Here is a 21,161-nt window from a genome sequence, read left to right as displayed (position 1 = left end):
AGAGAAGGAGAGGGTGGTGGAGAGAGGGTGGTGGAGAGAGAGAGAGGGTGGAGGAGAGGGAGAGAGGGTGGTGGAGAGAGAGAGAGAGGGTGGTGGAGAGAGAGAGGGTGGTGGAGAGAGAGAGGGTGGTGGAGAGAGTGATGGGTGGTGGAGAGAGGGAGAGAAGGTCTTGGAGAGAGAGAGAGAGGGTGGTGGAGAGAGAGGGTGTCGGAGTGAGAGAGAGGGTGGTGGAGAGAGAGAGGGTGGTGGAGAGAGGGAGAGGGTGGTAGAGAGAGAGAGAGGTGGTCAGAGTGAGAGAGGATGGTGGAGAGAGAGAGGGTGGTGGAGAGACGGAGGGTGGTGGAGAGAGGGAGGGGATGGTGGAGAGAGGGGGCGTGGAGAGAGAGAGGGTGGTGGAGAGAGGGAGGGGATGGTGGAGAGAGGGGAGGGTGGTGGAGAGAGAGAGAGGGTGGTGGAGAGAGAGAGAGGGTGGTTGAGAGAGAGAGGGTGTCGGAGTGAGAGAGAGGGTGGTGGAAAGAGAGAGGGTGGTGGAGAGAGAGAGGAGGAGTGGTGGAGAGAGAGGGGGTGGTGGAGAGAGAGAGAGGGTGGTGGAGAGAGGGGGGGTGGTGGAGAGAGAGAGGGTGGTGGAGAGAGGGAGGGTGGTGGAGAGAGAGAGGGTGGTGGAGAGAGAGAGAGGGTGGTTGAGCGAGACAGAGAGGGTGTCGGAGTGAGAGAGGGGGTGGTGGAAAGAGAGAGAGGGTGGTGGAGAGAGAGAGGCTGGTGGAGAGAGAGAGAGAGGGTGTCGGAGTGAGAGAGGAGGTGGTAGAAAGAGAGAGAGGGTGGTGGAGAGAGAGAGGGTGGTGGAGAGAGAGAGGGTGGTGGATAGAGAGAGAGGGTGGTGGAGAGAGAGAGGGTGGTGGAGAGGGAGAGAGGGTGGTGGAGAGAGAGAGGGTGGTGGAGAGAGAGAGAGGGTGGTGGAGAGAGGGTGAGGTTGGTGTAGAGGGAGAGAGAGAGGGTGGTGGAGAGAGAGAGGGTGGTGGAGAGAGAGAGGGTGGTGGAGAGAGAGAGGGTGGTGGAGAGAGATAGGGTGGTGGAGAGGGAGAGAGGGTGGTGGAGAGAGGGAGAGGGTGGTGGAGAGGGAGAGAGGGGGTGGTGGAGAGAGAGAGGGTGGTGGAGAGAGAGAGAGTGTGGTAGAGAGAGAGAGGGTGGTGGAGAGAGAGAGAGGGTGGTGGAAAGAGAGAGGGGGTGGAGAGAGAGAGAGTGTGGTGGAGAGAGAGAGAGGGTGTTGGAGAGAGAGAGGGGGTCATGGAGAGAGAGAGGGTGGTGGAGAGAGAGAGGGTGGTGGAGAGAGGAGGGTGGTGGAGAGAGGGAGGGTGGTGGAGAGAGGGGGGGTGGAGAGACAGAGGGTGGTGGAGAGAGGGAGGGGATGGTGGAGAGAGGGGGGTTGGTGGAGAGAGAGAGAGGTTGGTGGAGAGAGAGAGAGGGTGGTTGAGAGAGAGAGGGTGGTGGAGAGAGAGAGGGTGGTGGAGAGAGAGAGAGGGTGGTGGAGAGAGGGAGAGGGTGGTGGAGAGAGAGAGGGTGGTGGAGAGAGAGAGAGGGTGGTTGAGCGAGACAGAGAGGGTGTCGGAGTGAGAGAGGGGGTGGTGGAAAGAGAGAGAGGGTGGTGGAGAGAGAGAGGGTGGTGGAGAGAGAGAGAGGGGGTGTCGGAGTGAGAGAGGAGGTGGTAGAAAGAGAGAGAGGGTGGTGGAGAGAGAGAGGGTGGTGGAGAGAGAGAGGGTGGTGGAGAGAGAGAGGGTGGTGGAGAGAGAGAGGGTGGTGGAGAGAGGAGGGTGGTGGAGAGGGAGAGAGGGTGGTGGAGAGAGAGAGGGTGGTGGAGAGAGAGAGAGGGTGGTGGAGAGAGGGAGAGGTTGGTGGAGAGAGAGAGAGGGTGGTGGAGAGAGAGAGGGTGGTGGAGAGAGAGAGGGGGTGGAGAGAGAGAGGGTGGTGGAGAGAGAGAGGGTGGTGGAGAGAGAGAGAGGGTGGTGGAGAGAGAGAGGGTGGTGGAGAGGGAGAGAGGGTGGTGGAGAGAGAGAGAGGGTGGTGGAGAGAGAGAGAGGGTGGTGGAGAGAGAGAGGGTGGTGGAGAGAGAGAGAGGGTGGTGGAGAGAGAGAGAGAGAGGGTGGTGGAGAGAGAGAGAGGGTGGTGGAGAGAGAGAGGGGGTGGTGGAGAGAGAGAGGGTGGTGGAGAGAGAGAGGGTGGTGGAGAGATGGAGGGTGGTGGAGAGAGGGAGGGGATGGTGGAGAGAGGGGGGTGGAGAGACAGAGGGTGGTGGAGAGAGGGAGGGGATGGTGGAGAGAGGGGGGTTGGTGGAGAGAGAGAGAGGTTGGTGGAGAGAGAGAGAGGGTGGTTGAGAGAGAGAGGGTGTCGTGGAGAGGGAGAGAGGGTGGTGGAGAGAGAGAGGGTGGTGGAGAGAGAGAGGGGGTGGAGGAGAGAGGGTGGTGGATGGAGAGAGGGAGAGAGAGAGGGTGGTGGAGAGAGAGAGGGTGGTGGAGAGAGAGAGGGTGGTGGAGAGGGAGAGAGGGTGGTGGAGAGAGAGAGGGTGGTGGAGAGGGAGAGATGTAGAGAAGGGTGGTGGAGAGAGAGAGAGGGTGGTGGAGAGAGGGAGGGTGGTGGAGAGAGAGAGAGGGTGGTGGAGAGAGAGAGGGGGTCATGGAGAGAGAGAGGGTGGTGGAGAGAGAGAGAGTGTGGTGGAGAGATCGAGAGGGTGGTGGAGAGAGAGAGGGGGTCATGGAGAGAGAGAGGGTGGTGGAGAGAGAGAGGGTGGTGGAGAGAGAGAGAGGGTGGTGGAGAGAGAGAGGGGTGGTGGAGAGAGGGGGGTGGTGGAGAGAGGGAGAGTGTGGTGGAGAGAGAGAGAGGGTGGTGGAAAGGGAGAGACGGTGGTGGAGAGAGAGAAAGGGTGGTGGAGAGAGAGAGAGGGTGGTTGAGAGAGAGAGGGTGTCGGAGTGAGAGAGAGGGTGGTGAGTGGAGAAGAGAGAGGGTGTCGGAGTGAGAGAGGGGTGTGAAAGAGAGAGAGGGTGGTGGAGAGAGAGAGGGTGGTGGAGAGAGAGAGCGAGACAGAGAGGGTGTCGGAGTGAGAGAGGGGGGGGTGGAAAGAGAGAGGCTGGTGGAGAGAGAGAGAGAGGGTGTCGGAGTGAGAGAGGAGGTGTTAGAAAGAGAGAGAGGGTGGTGGAGAGAGAGAGGGTGGTGGAGAGAGAGAGGGTGGTGGATAGAGAGAGAGGGTGGTTGAGAGAGAGAGGGTGTCGGAGTGAGAGAGAGGGTGGTGGAAAGAGAGAGGGTGGTGTAGAGAGAGAGGGTGGTGGAGAGAGAGAGAGGGTGGTTGAGCGAGACAGAGAGGGTGTCGGAGTGAGAGAGGGGGTGGTGGAAAGAGAGAGGCTGGTGGAGAGAGAGAGAGAGGGTGGTGGAGAGAGAGAGGGGGTGGTGGAGAGAGGGGGGTGGTGGAGAGAGGGAGAGTGTGGTGGAGAGAGAGAGAGGGTGGTGGAAAGGGAGAGACGGTGGTGGAGAGAGAGAAAGGGTGGTAGAGAGAGAGAGAGGGTGGTGGAGAGAGGGAGGGAGTGGTGGAGAGAGAGAGGTGGAGAGAGGAGGGTGGTGGAGAGAGGGAGAGAGGGTGGTGGAGGGAGGGGGGTGGAGAGAGAGAGGGTGGTGGAGAGAGAGAGAGTGTGGTGAGAGAGGGAGGGGGTGGTGGAGAGAGGGAGAGTGGTGGAGAGATCGAGAGGGTGGTGGAGAGAGAGAGGGGGTCATGGAGAGAGAGAGGGTGGTGGAGAGAGAGAGGGTGGTGGAGAGAGAGAGAGGGTGGTGGAGAGAGAGAGGGGGTGGTGGAGAGAGGGAGGGGGTGGTGGAGAAAGAGAGAGGGTGGTGGAGAGAGTGAGGGTGGTGGAGAGAGAGAGAGAGAGGGGTGGTGGAGAGGAAGAGAGGGGGTGGAGAGAGAGAGGGTGGTGGAGAGAGAGAGAGGGTGGTGGAGAGAGAGAGGGGGTGGTGGAGAGAGGGGGGTGGTGGAGAGAGGGAGAGTGTGGTGGAGAGAGAGAGGGTGGTGGAGGAGTGGTGGAGAGAGAGAGGGTGGTGGAGAGAGAGAGGGGGTGGAGAGAGGAGGGTGGTGGAGAGAGAGGAGGTGGTGGAGGGGAGAGGGTGGTGGAGAGAGGGGGTGGTGGAGAGAGGAGAGGTGGTGGAGAGAGGGGTGGAGAGAGGGAGAGGTGGTGGAGAGAGGAGGGTGGTGGAGAGAGGAGAGGGTGGTGAGGGGGAGAGGGTGGAGAGAGAGAGAGAGGGGTGGTGGAGAGAGAGAGGGTGGTGGAGAAAGGAGGGGTGGTGGAGAGAGAGGGGGTGGTGGGAGAGGGAGGGGTGGTGGAGAGGGGGTGGAGAGAGGGAGGGGGTGGTGGAGAAAGAGAGAGGGTGGTGGAGAGAGTGAGGGTGGTGGAGAGAGAGAGAGAGAGGGGTGGTGGAGAGGAAGAGAGGGGGTGGAGAGAGAGAGGGTGGTGGAGAGAGAGAGAGTGTGGTGAGAGAGGGAGGGGGTGGTGGAGAGACGGGGGTGGTGGAGAGAGGGAGAGTGTGGTGGAGAGAGAGAGGGTGGTGGAGAGAGGGAGAGGGTGGGGGAGAGAGGGAGGGGTGGAGAGAGAGAGGGAGAGAGGGTGGTGGAGAGGGAGAGGAGGGTGGTGGAGAGAGGGAAGGGTGGTGGAGAGAGAGGGTGGTGGAGAGAGGGAGGGGGTGGTGGAGAAAGAGAGAGGGTGGTGGAGAGAGAGAGGGTGGTGGAGTTAGAGAGAGGGGTGGTGGAGAGGGAGAGAGGGGGTGGAGAGAGGGAGGGGGTGGTGGAGAGAGGTGGGGTGGTGGAGAGAGAGAGGGTGGTGGAGAGACAGAGAGGGGGTGCAGAGTGAGAGAGAGGGGGTGGTGGAGAGGGAGAGGGGGGTTGAAGAGAGAGAGAGAGGACGATGGGGGGAATATTTTTTGTAGTAGAACTCTTTTAACTAAAGTCCCTGATCCTAACACGCTAGTTATTAACTGTAGCTAACAGATATCTGTTATGTACTGGTAGTGTCATGTTATGTACTGGTAGTGTCATGTTATGTACTGGTAGTGTCATGTTATGTACTGGTACTGTCATGTTATGTACTGGTACTGTCATGTTATGTACTGGTACTGTCATGTTATGTACTGTTACTGTCATGTTATGTACTGGTAGTGTCATGTTATGTACTGTTACTGTCATGTTATGTACTGGTAGTGTCATGTTATGTACTGTTACTGTCATGTTATGTACTGGTACTGTCATGTTATGTACTGGTACTGTCATGTTATGTACTGGTACTGCCATGTTATGTACTGGTACTGTCATAGGGAGGTAGGGCTGACAACAAGAAGAGAGAACAGAGGTCGGGCTGACAACAGGAAGAGAGAACAGAGGTAGGGCTGACAACAGGAAGAGAGAACAGAGGTAAGGCTGACAACAGGAAGAGAGAACAGAGGTAGGGCTGACAACAGGAAGAGAGAACAGAGGTAGGGCTGACAACAGGAAGAGAGAACAGAGGTAGGGCTGACAACAGGAAGAGAGAACAGAGGTAAGGCTGACAACAGGAAGAGAGAACAGAGGTAGGGCTGACAACAGGAAGAGAGAACAGAGGTAGGGCTGACAACAGGAAGAGAGAACAGAGGTAGGGCTGACAACAGGAAGAGAGAACAGAGGTAAGGCTGACAACAGGAAGAGAGAACAGAGGTAAGGCTGACAACAGGAAGAGAGAACAGAGGTAAGGCTGACAACAGGAAGAGAAGGAAGAGAAGAAAGAGGGGAGTTATGAGAGCAGAGAGCTGGTCAAGTCCTAAAACCTAAGAGAGGAATGGGGGACGGAGGGATGAAGGAAAGGGATTTAAAGAGAGAGGGAGTGTCATTGCGGAATAGAGTAGAAGAAAAGAAAGGGATAGTGAAGGAGGGAGAGAGGAGAGAGAGAGAGGAGAGAGAGGGAGGGAGAGAGAGAGAGGGTGAGAGATAGGAGAGAGAGGAGAGAGAGAGAGAGAGAGAGAGAGAGAGAGAGAGAGAGGAGAGAGCGGGAGAGAGAGAGAGAGAGAGGAGAGAGAGGAGAGAGCGGGAGAGAGAGAGAGAGTGCAGTGACCCAGAAAACGTTGACACACACCAAGCACCTCAGGAAACTGTGACACTTAAATAGAAACAATCAGCTAGTCCTGACCTCCTTAATGAGGCTTAATGAAACCTCAACTCTGGAGGAAGGAGAGAGACATGGAGAGAGAGAGAAGGAGAGGGAGAGGAGAGAGAGAGAAGGAGAGGGACAAGGTGAGTGAGGAGAGAGAGAGAGATGGAGAGGGACAAGGTGAGTGAGGAGAGAGAGAGATGGAGAGGGACAAGGTGAGTGAGGAGAGAGAGAGAGATGGAGAGGGACAAGGTGAGTGAGGAGAGAGAGAGAGAAGGAGAGGGACAAGGTGAGTGAGGAGAGAGAGAGAGAGAGAGAGATGGAGAGGGACAAGGTGAGTGAGGAGAGAGAGAGAGATGGAGAGGGACAAGGTGAGTGAGGAGAGAGAGAGATAGAGAGGGACAAGGTGAGTGAGGGGAGAGAGAGAGACATGGAGAAGGATAAGGTGAGTGAGGGGAGAGAGAGATGGAGAGGGACAAGGTGAGTGAGGGGAGAGAGAGATGGAGAGGGACAAGGTGAGTGAGGAGAGAGAGAGATGGAGAGGGACAAGGTGAGTGAGGGGAGAGAGAGATGGAGAGGGACAAGGTGAGTGAGGGGAGAGAGAGATGGAGAGGGACAAGGTGAGTGAGGAGAGAGAGAGATAGAGAGGGACAAGGTGAGTGAGGAGAGAGAGAGAAGGAGAGGGACAAGGTGAGTGAGGAGAGAGAGAGAGAGAGATGGAGAGGGACAAGGTGAGTGAGGAGAGAGAGAGATGGAGAGGGACAAGGTGAGTGAGGAGAGAGAGAGAGAGAGAGAGATGGAGAGGGACAAGGTGAGTGAGGAGAGAGAGAGATGGAGAGGGACAAGGTGAGTGAGGAGAGAGAGAGATAGAGAGGGACAAGGTGAGTGAGGAGAGAGAGAGAGAGAGAGATGGAGAGGGACAAGGTGAGTGAGGAGAGAGAGAGATGGAGAGGGACAAGGTGAGTGAGGAGAGAGATAGAGAGGGACAAGGTGAGTGAGGAGAGAGAGAGAGAGAGAGATGGAGAGGGACAAGGTGAGTGAGGAGAGAGAGAGATGGAGAGGGACAAGGTGAGTGAGGAGAGAGAGAGATGGAGAGGGACAAGGTGAGTGAGGAGAGAGAGAGAGAGAGATGGAGAGGGACAAGGTGAGTGAGGAGAGAGAGAGATAGAGAGGGACAAGGTGAGTGAGGAGAGAGAGAGAGAGAGATGGAGAGGGACAAGGTGAGTGAGGAGAGAGAGAGATGGAGAGGGACAAGGTGAGTGAGGAGAGAGAGAGAGAGAGATGGAGAGGGACAAGGTGAGTGAGGGGAGAGAGAGAGATGGAGAGGGACAAGGTGAGTGAGGAGAGAGAGAGATGGAGAGGGACAAGGTGAGTGAGGGGAGAGAGAGAGATAGAGAGGGACAAGGTGAGTGAGGAGAGAGAGATGGAAAGGGACAAGGTGAGTGAGGAGAGAGAGAGATGGAGAGGGACAAGGTGAGTGAGGAGAGAGAGATGGAGAGGGACAAGGTGAGTGAGGAGAGAGAGAGAGAGAGAGAGAGAGATGGAGAGGGACAAGGTGAGTGAGGAGAGAGAGAGATGGAGAGGGACAAGGTGAGTGAGGAGAGAGAGAGATGCTGGATGAAGAAGGTGAGTCTTGAGGGATTGCAGAAGGCAGAGATTAAATTACTGAATAAATTACTCTAGGGTGTAGGGTGTGTGTATCTCTGTAGGGTGTGTGTGTCTCTGTAGGGTGTGTGTGTCTCTGTAGGGTGTGTGTGTCTCTGTAGGGTGTGTGTGTCTCTGTAGGGTGTGTGTGTCTCTGTAGGGTGTGTGTGTGTGTCTCTGTAGGGTGTGTGTGTGTGTGTGTCTGTCTCTGTAGGGTGTGTGTTTGTGTGTGTGTGTGTGTGTGTGTGTGTGTGTGTGTGTGTGTGTGTGTGTGTGTGTGTGTGTGTGTGTGTGTGTATGCCAGTGTGTATGTGTTGCTACATACAGTATGAGTTGTGTAGAATACCACAGTCATCACCACAGCATCAATGCCTAGGTAATTACTACTATTTAACATTAGAATATATAACATGTGTAACTGTATTAATTCATTACTCTATAAGAATCTTAAACTAGCTGGAGCTTTTCTCCAACTCAGTCCTGTTGTAATATCCCTCCCTGGATCAGACACAGCACTATGGGGGACTAATAGGCCTTATTCACACGGCGGCCATGAACTAATCTCTTGTGGACAGACACATTGTAACATAAATGGTATCGTAGCGTCTGTCAACAGACTTTGGGATGCGAGGACTAAAAAAGAACTGGAGACTTCACTAGTTTCCTTTAGTATCTTTTGTCATATGCAATTATGCAATATTTTATTTCTGGGTGTCCTAGATTATTCATTGACTAACGATTGTCTACACGATAGTCGTCTAGGATTAAATGTTTAGCTGTGAATAAGGGCTGTGGCAGAGGTGTCAAACACAATTCCTGGAGGGCCCTGAGTCTGCTGCATGGCTTTCGTTATTACCTTTTCATTTGTGTCGAATTAAGACCTAGACAACCCTGTAAGGAGAGTTCCTATCTAATCAGTTACCTAGACAACCAGGTAAGGAGAGTTCCTATCTAATCAGTGACCTAGACAACCAGGTAAGGAGAGTTCCTATCTAATCAGTTACCTAGACAACCAGGTAAGGAGAGTTCCTATCTAATCAGTTACCTAGACAACCAGGTAAGGAGAGTTCCTAACTAATCAGTGACCTAGACAACCAGGTAAGGAGAGTTCCTATCTAATCAGTGACCTAGACAACCAGGTAAGGAGAGTTCCTATCTAATCAGTTACCTAGACAACCAGGTAAGGAGAGTTCCTATCTAATCAGTTACCTAGACAACCAGGTAAGGAGAGTTCCTATCTAATCAGTTACCTAGACAACCAGGTAAGGAGAGTTCCTAACTAATCAGTGACCTAGACAACCAGGTAAGGAGAGTTCCTATCTAATCAGTTACCTAGACAACCAGGTAAGGAGAGTTCCTATCTAATCAGTTACCTAGACAACCAGGTAAGGAGAGTTCCTATCTAATCAGTTACCTAGACAACCAGGTAAGGAGAGTTCCTATCTAATCAGTGACCTAGACAACCAGGTAAGGAGAGTTCCTATCTAATCAGTTACCTAGACAACCAGGTAAGGAGAGTTCCTATCTAATCAGTTACCTAGACAACCCTGTAAGGAGATGCTGGACTCAGTCTTCCAGGTAGTGAGTTTGACACCGCTGGGTTGAAGGTGGTCTGTCTTCTAAACCTTTTTCTCCTCTGACTAGTTATCTGTGTTCTCTTATATGATCTCTCTGTTTTCTGCTGTCTCTCTGTGTTCTCTCATATAATCTCTCTGTTTTCTGCTGTCTCTCTGTGTTCTCTCATATAATCTCTCTGTTTTCTGCTGTCTCTCTGTGTTCTCTCATATAATCTCTCTGTTTTCTGCTGTCTCTCTGTGTTCTCTTATATGATCACTCTGTTTTCTGCTGTCTCTCTGTGTTCTCTCATATAATCTCTCTGTTTTCTGCTGTCTCTCTGTGTTCTCTTATATGATCACTCTGTTTTCTGCTGTCTCTCTGTGTTCTCTCATATAATCTCTCTGTTTTCTGCTGTCTCTCCTTTTTTCTTCCTGTTCTCTCTCTTTTTATAATTTTATTAACCTCCTATGACCTCCTATGACCTCATATGACCTCCTATAACCTCCTATGACGATCTATGACCTATGACATCATATGACTTATCTATGACCTCGTATGACCTATCTATGACCTATCTATGACCTATCTATGACCTTTCTTTCTTCTCTTTCTCTATTCCCTCACTCCATGTCTCCTCGATTCCTTCCTTCCCTCTGCCCCGCGTCTCTCTCCTCCTCTTTCGCTCCGTCTCTCTCTCTCTCTCTCTGTTTGTCTGTTTTCCGGCTGGCCAGCGAAGGGAAGATGGTGGTTCTTTCTTTGGCTATTGGTTTGGCAGAGCAAGATGACTTTGCCAATATCCCTGATCCAATCACCTCCATGCAGGAAGCTCCAACAGCCAATCAGGAAGCACTTCCTCCTCCTGACAAGAGGTACCAGTCACAGTGTGAGAGAGGTGTGTGTGTGTGTGTGTGTGTGTGTGTGTGTGTGTGTGTGTGTGTGTGTGTGTGTGTGTGTGTGTGTGTGTGTGTGTGTATGTGTGAGATGTGGTGAGAGAGAGCTGTGTGTATGTGTGTGCGTGTGTGTGCGTGTGCGTGTGAGAGAGAGAGAGAGAGAATGGGGGTAGAAAATGAAACTTTGGAGTGTGTGAGAGTGATATGTGGTTTTGGTAGGTATAGTCAGTACAGTGACGTGTGTGTTGGGTGAGAAACGGACGGACAGGAAGCAGAACGATGTGAAGGGTTTGGGTGAGAGTCTATGACTAGTTAGTAGCGAGCAAGCTGTTGTCTACTGTTGTGTCACCTGTAAAAGAAGATGTGTTAGGATGACGATATACCTCATCCAGAGAGATAATTAAATGATCCTATAAGGATGACGGTAGACCTACCTCATCCAGAGAGATAATTAAATGATCCTATAAGGATGACAGTAGACCTACCTCATCCAGAGAGATAATTATATGATCCTATAAGGATGATGGTAGACCTATCTCATCCAGAGAGATAATTATATGATCCTATAAGGATGATGGTAGACCTACCTGTAGACCTCATCCAGAGAGATAATTAAATGATCCTATAAGGATGACAGTAGACCTACCTCATCCAGAGAGATAATTAAATGATCCTATAAGGATGACGGTAGACCTACCTCATCCAGAGAGATAATCATATGATCCTATAAGGATGACGGTAGACCTACCTCATCCAGAGAGATAATTAAATGATCCTATAAGGATGACAGTAGACCTACCTCATTCATAGAGATAATTATATGATCCTATAAGGATGAAGGTAGACCTACCTCATCCAGAGAGATAATTATATGATCCTATAAGGATGATGGTAGACCTATCTCATCCAGAGAGATAATTATATGATCCTATAAGGATGATGGTAGACCTACCTGTAGACCTCATCCAGAGAGATAATTATATGATCCTATAAGGATGACAGTAGACCTACCTCATCCAGAGAGATAATTATATGATCCTATAAGGATGACAGTAGGCCTACCTCATCCAGAGAGATAATTATGGATGTGGAGGTCCTGGGCTGTCGTGGTTACATGTGGGCTGCTGTTGTGTGGCCAGTTGGTCATACTGAAAAATTCTCTAAAACAACTTTGGAGGCGGCTTATGGTAGAGAAATGAACATTCAATTATCTGGCAACAGCTCTTGTGGACATTCCTGCAGTCAGAATGCCAATTGCACGCTCCCTCAAAACTGTGTGACAAATGTGACGAAACTGCACATTTTAGAGTGGCCTTTTATTGTCCTCAGCACAAGGTGCACCTGAGTAATGATGTTTAATCAGCTTCATGATATGCCATACCTGTCAAGTGTATGGACTACCTTGGCCAAGGAGAAATGCTTACTAACAGGAATGTAAACAAATTTGTGCAGAACATTTGAGAGGAACAAGCTTTTTGTGCGTATGTAAAATATCTGGGATCTTTTGGGACCAACACTTTACATGTTGCGTTTATATTTTTGTTCGGTATAGTTGTTTCAACTAATTATTATTAAGTAACTGAATCCACACTATTTTCTATCCCCCCCAAAAAATTGTTGACCAAACTTAGCTCCAACTTGAGAAAACATACGCAAAAATTCATTCAACACAAAATTATGTTTTTGCTCAACTTGTCTCATATATTCATTCAACTACTACATTTTATTTGGGCATATTACCTAAAAAAAGGTTTTGGAATTACTTACACATACACAGTGCTTTTAACATACAATGTTTTCAACATATCTGACATGCATTGACATGATTACATTGTGAATGTTCATTTATACAGTAATTATTATTCAACATGTCCTCACCTAGGATTTGAACTCACAACCTCTTGGTTCACGACATTCCAATCTTCCTGTTATGCTACAATGTCTTTGTCAATAATTAATTTTTTAATATTCTCTCATCATTGATTTGATTTATTTCAGTAATTTTAGGTTTTTCTGTATAATTTTCTAATGTTCTTGGGGCATATTACTCTGTTTTGATGTTACACCTTAATCATTATGATAAAAATAATAGTTTTTCTTGAGTGTACTTTTAACAGAGCTGAGATTTAGTAAAACAGTTAAAAGCCCAGATAAGGACATGTTGAATTTGAATTACTGTATACATGCACATTGTCAACGTGTGTCGACTATGTCAGTTGAAATCGTTGTATGTTAAAAGCACTGTGTGTGTGTAACTACTTCCACAGTCTATTTTAGTGAATTAGCCCAGATAATAATGTATAGTTGAAGTAAAAGTTGAGCAAACACATCATTTTAAATTGAAAGTTTGGAGCTAAGTTTGGCCCAACATTTTTTTTTTTTCAATTAACACCTGGACCGAAAAGTTGAGTAAACAAAAACAAACACTGTGGAAACAGTTACTTAATAATAATTGGTTGAAACAACTCGATGTTTTTTGACAGTGTAGAGGTGTTGTTTGTTTGTATTGTATATATGCTGTGACGTTGTGAGACCACAGCAAGGCATTGAGATGACTCATAGATCAGGCAGACAAGGAGAACCCAGCAAGGCAATGAGAAGACTGGTAGAACAGGCAGTCAAGGAGACCCCAGCAAGACAATGAGATGACTGGTAGAACAGGTAGTCAAGGAGACCCCAGCAAGACAATGAGATGACTGGTAGAACAGGCAGTCAAGGAGACCCCAGCAAGACAATGAGATGACTGGTAGAACAGGTAGTCAAGGAGACCTAGCAAGGCAATGAGAAGACTGGTAGAACAGGCAGTCAAGGAGACCTAGCAAGGCAATGAGAAGACTGGTAGAACAGGTAATCAAGGATACCCCAGCAAGACAATGAGATGACTGGTAGAACAGGTAGTCAAGGAGAACCCAGCAAGGCAATGAGATGACTGGTAGAACAGGAGGTCAAGGTGAAAATAGGAAGAGAAGCCCAAAATAGGTTCGTCGTAAAAGCAGTAGTAAAGAGGATAAAGCAGTAGTAATAATAAAGCAGTAGTAATAATAAAGCAGTAGTAAAGAGAATAAAGCAGTAGTAAAGAGGATAAAGCAGTAGTAAAGAGGATAAAGCAGTAGTAATAATAAAGCAGTAGTAAAGAGGATAAAGCAGTAGTAAAGAGGATAAAGCAGTAGGAAAGAAGATAAAGCAGTAGTAATAATAAAGCAGTAGTAAAGAGGATAAAGCAGTAGTAAAGAGGATAAAACAGTAGTAAAGAGGATAAAGCAGTAGTAAAGAGGATAAAGTAGTAGTAAAGAGGATAAAGCAGTAGTAATAATAAAGCAGTAGTAAAGAGGATAAAGCAGTAGTAAAGAGGATAAAGCAGTAGTAAAGAATATAAAGCAGTAGTAATAATAAAGCAGTAGTAATAATAAAGCAGTAGTAAAGAGGATAAAGCAGTAGTAATAATAAAGCAGTAGTAAAGAGGATAAAGCAGTAGTAAAGAGGATAAAGCAGTAGTAATAATAAAGCAGTAGTAATAATAAAGCAGTAGTAAAGAGGATAAAGTAGCAGTAAAGAGGATAAAGCAGTAGTAATAATAAAGCAGTAGTAATAATAAAGCAGTAGTAAAGAGGATAAAGCAGTAGTAAAGAGGATAAAGCAGTAGTAATAATAAAGCAGTAGTAAAGAGGATAAAGCAGTAGTAAAGAGGATAAAGCAGTAGGAAAGAAGATAAAGCAGTAGTAATAATAAAGCAGTAGTAAAGAGGATAAAGCAGTAGTAAAGAGGATAAAACAGTAGTAAAGAGGATAAAGCAGTAGTAAAGAGGATAAAGTAGTAGTAAAGAGGATAAAGCAGTAGTAATAATAAAGCAGTAGTAAAGAGGATAAAGCAGTAGTAAAGAGGATAAAGCAGTAGTAAAGAATATAAAGCAGTAGTAATAATAAAGCAGTAGTAAAGAGGATAAAGCAGTAGTAATAATAAAGCAGTAGTAAAGAGGATAAAGCAGTAGTAAAGAGGATAAAGCAGTAGTAATAATAAAGCAGTAGTAATAATAAAGCAGTAGTAAAGAGGATAAAGTAGCAGTAAAGAGGATAAAGCAGTAGTAATAATAAAGCAGTAGTAATAATAAAGCAGTAGTAAAGAGGATAAAGCAGTAGTAACGAGGATAAAGCAGTAATAATAATAAAGCAGTAGTAAAGAGGATAAAGCAGTAGTAAAGAGGATAAAACAGTAGTAATAATAAAGCAGTAGTAAAGAGGATAAAGCAGTAGTAAAGAGGATAAAGCAGTAGTAAAGAGGATAAAGTAGTAGTAATAATAAAGCAGTAGTAATAATAAAGCAGTAGTAAAGAGGATAAAACAGTAGTAAAGAGGATAAAGCAGTAGTAAAGAGGATAAATCAGTAGTAAAGAGGATAAATCAGTAGTAAAGAGGATAAAGCAGTAGTAAAGAGGATAAAACAGCAGTAAAGTGGATAAAGTAGTAGTAAAGAGGATAAAGCAGTAGTAAAGAGCAGCATTGAGAGTCCATAAGAGAGTCTGCATAAGAGAGTCTGCATAAGAGGCATCTGCTAAGTGACTCACATGAAATCCTACATTAGTATTCTGTTATCATCCTACATTAGTATTCTGTTATCATCCTACATTAGTTTTCTCTATTTCTTCTCTCTTCTATTGTTGACTTCCTCTCCCCCTTGACATTTACAGAGCCTTCAGAAAGTGTGAACACCCCTTGACTTTTTCCACATTGAATTCCGTTTTTTTTTTGTCACTGGTCTACACACAATACCCCATAATGTCAAAGTGGAATTATGTTAAGTCAATAAGTATTCAACTCCTTTGTTATGGCAAGCCTAAATAAGTTAGCAAGGCTATGCTCACTGAGTCTGTACATAGTCAAAGCTTTCCTTAAGTTTGGGTCAGTCACAGTGGTCAGGTATTCTGCCAGTGTGTACTCTCTGTTTTGGGCCAAATAGCATTCTAGTTTGCAAAATTTTTGTTGTTGATTATTTCTAATGTGTCACTTAATTACCTTCTTGTTTTCTCATGATTTGGTTGTGTCTAATTGTGTTGCTGTCCTGATGCTCTGTGGGGTCTGTTTGTGTTTGTGAACATAGCCCCAGGACCAGTTTGCCTAGGTGACTCTTCTCCAGGTTAATCTCTCTATAGGTGATGGCTTTGTTATAGAAGGTTTGGGAATCACTTCCTTTTAGGTGGTTGTAGAATTTAACGGCTCTTTTCTGGATTTTGATAATTTAGCGGGTATCGGCCTAATTCTGCTCTGCATCCATTATTTGGTGTTCTACGTTGTACACAGAAGATATTTCGCAGAATTCTGCATGCAGAGTCTCAATTTGGTGTTTGTCCCATTTTGTGAATTCTTGGTTGGTGACCTCACAACCATAAAGGGCAATAGGTTATATAACTGATTTAAGTATTTTTAGCCAGATCCTAATTGGTATGTTGAATTTTATGTTCCTTTTTATGGCACAGAAGGCCCTTCTTGCCTTGTCTCTCAGATCGTTCACAGTTTTGTGGACGTTACCTGTGGTGCTGATGTTTAGGCTGAGGTATGTATAGTTTTTTGTGTGCTCCAGGGCAACGGTGTCTAGATGGAATTTGTATTTGTGGTCCTGGGAACTGGACCTGTTTTGGAACACCATTATTTATGTCTTACTGAGGTTTACTGTCAGGGCTCAGGTCTGACAGAATCTGTGCAGAAGATCTAGGTGCTGCTGTAGGCCCTCCTTGGTTGGGGACAGAAGCACCAGATCATCAGCAAATAGTAGACATTTGACCCCAGATTCTAGTAGGGTGAGGCAGGGTGCTGCAGACTGTTCTAGTGCCTCGCAAATTCGTTGATATATATGTTGAAGAGGGTGGGGCTTAACCTGCATCCCTGTCTCACCCCACGGCCCTGTGGAAAGAAATGTGTGTGTTTTTTTTGCCAATTTTAACCTCACACTTGTTGTTTGTGTACATAGATTTTATAATGTATGTTTTTCCTGTAACACCACGTTCCATCAATTAGTATAGCAGACCCTCATGTCAAATTGAGTCAAAAGCTTTTTTGAAATCAACAAAGCATGAGAAGACTTTGCCTTTGTTTTGGTTTGTTTGTTTGTCAATTAGGGTGTGTAGGGTGAATACGTGGTCTGACGTACAGTCATTTGGTAAAAAGCCAATTTGACATTTGCTCAGTACATTGTTTTAGCTGAGGAAATGTATGAGTCTTCTGTTAATGATAATGCAGAGGATTTACCCTTGGTTGCTGTTGACTCATGTCCCACGGTAGTTATTGGGGTCAAATTTGTCTCCACTTTTGTGGATTTAGATGATCAGTCCTTGGTTCCAAATATTGGGGAAGATGCCAGACCTAAGGACCTAAGGATTATGTTAAAGTATAGCCAATCTCTCTCTCTCCATCACTCCACAGAGAGTTACCCAGAGAGTCTTCTCATTATTCAGGAACATAGTCACTTATGTAAACACACTGAACTACGTTGAACCACACTGCTATAAATAGGCTTTTTCGTTCCTCGGCAGACAACTCACACACCAAAGAGAAGCAGCCCAAATATCGAAATATCTCGGAGGATTTCCAGACATCCAAGAGTTTCTTGGCTGTCTGCTTTTTATCTGTTATATAGATAAAAGCATCCCCCACACCCAAATGGTAATTCAGGTCATTTTTGTAACTCGTCTTCGGTAGCTCATTTAGTCTGGCGTCTTTTCTATTCAAAATAAATATATGTGTTACTCATTAGGACTGACAACTAAGGTACAGAGAGTTGTAAGGACCACTCTCTGTACCGTGATAGAACACTGTGATGTCATATGGACACAGCACATACACACTCCATCTTCCTGCTGTCAGCTGACTGAGTCAGAGCCAGAGTGTAGTCACGTGTTTGGCTCTCTGCTAAATACACACACACACATACACACACACACAGGCATACACACTTGCACACGCACATACACACACAGTTTCCCCTGGAGACTAATTAGGCCATTTCAACTTGTTGACAAATTGGAGATAGTTAAGATAATGGCGCCACACTTTGAAAGGAAAATGGAGATTGAGGATCACGAATTAAGATTCCCTGTTATTCCTTGTCAAACCCAGTTATTTTTTAACCCATTCTGTTATAGCATGAACCTGAAGTGAACCTGACACATACAGAACTTGACCACTTGTGTTTATATAACAAGATCTTGGTAACAGGAAAGTTTCACTTACTATAAATGAGATATGTGGTTGTCGTACCTTAAGATTAATGCAATAACTGTAAATCACTCTGGATAAGAGCGTTTAGTAAATGGCTAAAATCTGAAATGTAACAGCTAGCTAACCTGCAGAGGTGGTTTTCCAGACACAGATTAAGCCTGTACTCCTGTACTAAAAAGCACTTTCGTTTGAGATACTCCATAGAGCATGCTTTTATTTCTGGACTAGGCTTAATCGCTGTTTAGGAAACCAGCCTTAAAGAAGTAATTTTTTTTTTTACAACCAAATCTAAATTTGTTATGTAAATGGTATGTTGTAGAAAGGTCCAGACACTTATTTAGGAAGAAAAAAGATTAACAGATGTTATAAAAACACCCAAATACGTCCTTTTAGAAACAGAAACGCTCTCAGTATATCGATGCAGGTCTTTAGATGTTGTACACATAAAATTGTGTCTTTCCAAACTTTATCCGCAACGTTATATTCCCTTTTGTGCTTCTCGAGCCGTTTCCCCTATCCAGCTGTTCCATTCTCTGTGTAGCTTGATTCTACAGGTAACTGCCAAAATAAAGGAAATACCAACATAAAGTGTCTTAATAGGGTGTTGGGCCACCAACCGCCAGAACAGCTTCAATGCACCATGACATAGATTCTAGTGTCTGGAACTTCCTGTGTGGAAGCGCCTGCTTTTCAATATACTTTGTATCCCTTATTTACTCAAGTGTTTCCTTTATTTTGGCAGTTACCTGTAGACAGGACCCAGAAGTATCGCTCAAGTCGTAACAAAAAGACACATAATATTGTGGATAATAACTTTGCATCACTATGCTGTGGGCTTTTAAAGTACGTATTTGGGTATTTATTTTGTTGATTTGTTTGTTCAGGGTTTTTTTTAAAGTGAAATTGTAACAAGAAGTGTCTGGACCCTTCTATAACATGCCATTGACATCATAAAATAGAGATTTTCAAAGATTTTTTGAAGCGGTCTGCAATCTGGATATGTGTCAAACTCTTAGTTTCTCAGACCCAGATGAAGCTTTTTAGCCCAGGACTAGGTTTAGTCTGTGTCCGGGAAACTGTCTCGTAGTGTCTGGTTTAAGTACAAAGATGTCTTGTGTACTCTTCCCCTCCCTCTGTCAGTCTCTATGGTTTCATTAAAGAGAACACCAAACCCAGCCAGTTGTGTCTGTCACACACACACACACACATACACACACACACACATACACACACACACACACACACACACTATACACATCACACACACACACACATATACACATACACATCACACACACACACACACACACACATCACACACACACACACACACACACACACACACACACACACACACACACACACACACACACACACACACACACACACACACACAGGGTTGGGTAGGTTACTTTCTAAATGTAATCCATTGAAGTTAGTTACCTGTCCAAAATTGTAATCAGTAACATACATTTTGGATTACCCCCCAACTCAGTAATGTTATTCAATTACTCCCACCTTAGGAATAGCAGGTTGGCATTTATTGTCATGAATGTTGTTCTGGAGGCAGCTCTGCAGAATGGTCACTAACTGGCACAGTCACAAAGTCATACAATCAGATTTTAAACCTAACCCTAACCTTAACCATACTGCTAACCCTAATGCCTAACCTTAACCATACTGCTAACCCTAATGCCTAACCCTGACCTTAACCATACTGCTAACCCTAATGCCTAACCTTAACCATACTGCTAACCCTGATGCCTAACCCTAACCTTAACCATACTGCTAACCCTAATGCCTAATCCTAACCTTAAATTCAAAAAGAAAATGTTTGTTTTCATAAATTTTTACAAAATAGCCAATTTTGCAGCTGTCCCATCTAGGGGAAATTGCTCATTTCTGACTCACTCATTTCTGACAAGACTCATCCCAATTACCGCCAACCTGCTTAAGAGGCATTAGAAAAAGCCCAAAATAAATAGAACCAACTGAACAGCATCTTGCAGGATTTTCTAACCCATTGCTTTCCACTACAGATAATAATATGATTAGGCTTTACTGTAAGATATTGTATATCTTCAAATAAAAAACTGTCTGATTTCCAGTCATTCCAATTAAAGTAATACCCCTTGATCTTAAAGAATATGACTTGGAAATATGGAAATATACCTGTAGATTAGCAAAATAGTTTGATGTATTTGTTTATGTTTTATTGTTTTCATAACCCTTAAGCTAAGGACTAATTAGCATATTCTGTTATTTATGATTTTGTTGTCATAGAGGACTGATTGAGCTCATTACTTCAAGATGACTGTTAACATGGACAAGTACCAATAGTCCAGCTATGCCCACCGTAAGGCAATCAAACAGGAAAAAACGTCAGAGACAAAATGGAGTTGCAATTCAACAGCTCAGACACGAGGTGTATTTGGCAGGGACTCCAGACAATCACAGATTATAAAGGGAAAACAAGCCACGTGGGGGACACTAATGCCTTTATCCCGGACAAGCTAAACACCTTCTTCACCCACTTGGGGTTAACACAGTGAACTGTGTGAGCTCTTGTTCTCCGTAACCAACATGAATAAGACATTTAACCATGTTAACCCTCGCAAGGCTGCCAGACGGCATCCCAAACCTTGTCCTCAGAGCATATGCAGACCCTGCTGGCTGGAGTGTTTACGGACATATTCAATCTCTCGCTATCCTAATCTGTTGTCTCCCCACTTGCGTTTACGCTCCTCTCTTGTCTGCTGGTTTTCACTCCGCTCTTGTACTTTGATTGATTAATTAAGGTGACTAATTAGTTAGGAACTCCCTTCACCTGGTTGTCTAGGTAACTGAAAGGGAAAAATAAAAACCTGCAGACACTAAGCTCCTGCTATACCTGTTGGAGACACCTGCTACATGGAATGAGTCTTACCCCCTAGAAACACTACAATTGGCTTACCGCCCCAACAGATCCATGAACGACGCAATCGCCATCTCATCTGGACAAGAGGAAAACCTAATGTAAGAATGCTGTTCATTGACTGCAGCTCAGCATTCTACACCATACTGCCCTCTAAGCTCATCATTAAGTTCGGGGCCCTGGGTCTGAACCCCTCCCTGTGCAACTGGGTCCTGGGCTTCCTGATGGGCCGCCCCCCAGGTGGTGAAGGAAGGAAATAACACCTCCACTACACTGATCTTCAACACAGGGGCCCCACAAGGGTGCGTGCTCAGCCCCCTCCTGTACTCCCTGTTCACCCTTGACTGCGTGGCCACGCACGCCTCCAACTCAATCATCAAGTTTGCTGACGACACAATAGTGGTAGGCCTGATTAACAACAACGATGAGACTACAGTGAGGAGGTGAGGGCCCTGGTAGAGTGATGCCAGGAAAATAGCCTCTCCCTCAACTTCAACAAAACGAAGGAGCTGATCATGGACTTCAGGAGACAGCAAAGGGAGTACCCCCCTATCCACATCAATGGTGGAGAGGGTGAAAAGCTTCAAGTTCCTCGGCGTGCACGTCACTGACAACCTGAAATGGTCCATCCACACGGACCGTTTGGTGAAGAAGGTGCAACAGCACTTCTTCAACCTCAGGTGACTGAAGAAATGTGGCTTGGTCCCTAAGACACTCATGAACTTCTACAGATGCAACATTGAGAGCATCCTCTCGGGCTGTATCACCGCCTGGTACGGTAATTGCACCATCCGGAGGGTGG

The 21,161-nt window shown here is 46.3% G+C and overlaps 1 protein-coding gene across 1 annotated transcript in view; it reads left to right on the top strand.

Annotated features, from left to right (window-relative positions):
• LOC106592751 (uncharacterized) overlaps positions 1-21,161 on the top strand; it is a 108,038-nt gene that overhangs the window by 17,961 nt on the left and 68,916 nt on the right. Inside the window, exon 3 of the mRNA XM_045705959.2 lies at positions 10,079-10,216. Within this exon, the coding sequence (XP_045561915.2) occupies positions 10,079-10,216 (138 nt within the window). The remainder of the gene's footprint in view (positions 1-10,078; positions 10,217-21,161) is intronic.

Source organism: Salmo salar, chromosome 23 (assembly GCF_965601325.2).
Source record: "Salmo salar chromosome 23, fSalSal1, whole genome shotgun sequence".
Taxonomy (NCBI): domain Eukaryota; kingdom Metazoa; phylum Chordata; class Actinopteri; order Salmoniformes; family Salmonidae; genus Salmo; species Salmo salar.
The sequence above is the reverse complement of the archived record's forward strand: the minus strand, read 5'-3'. Positions and strand labels throughout refer to the sequence as shown.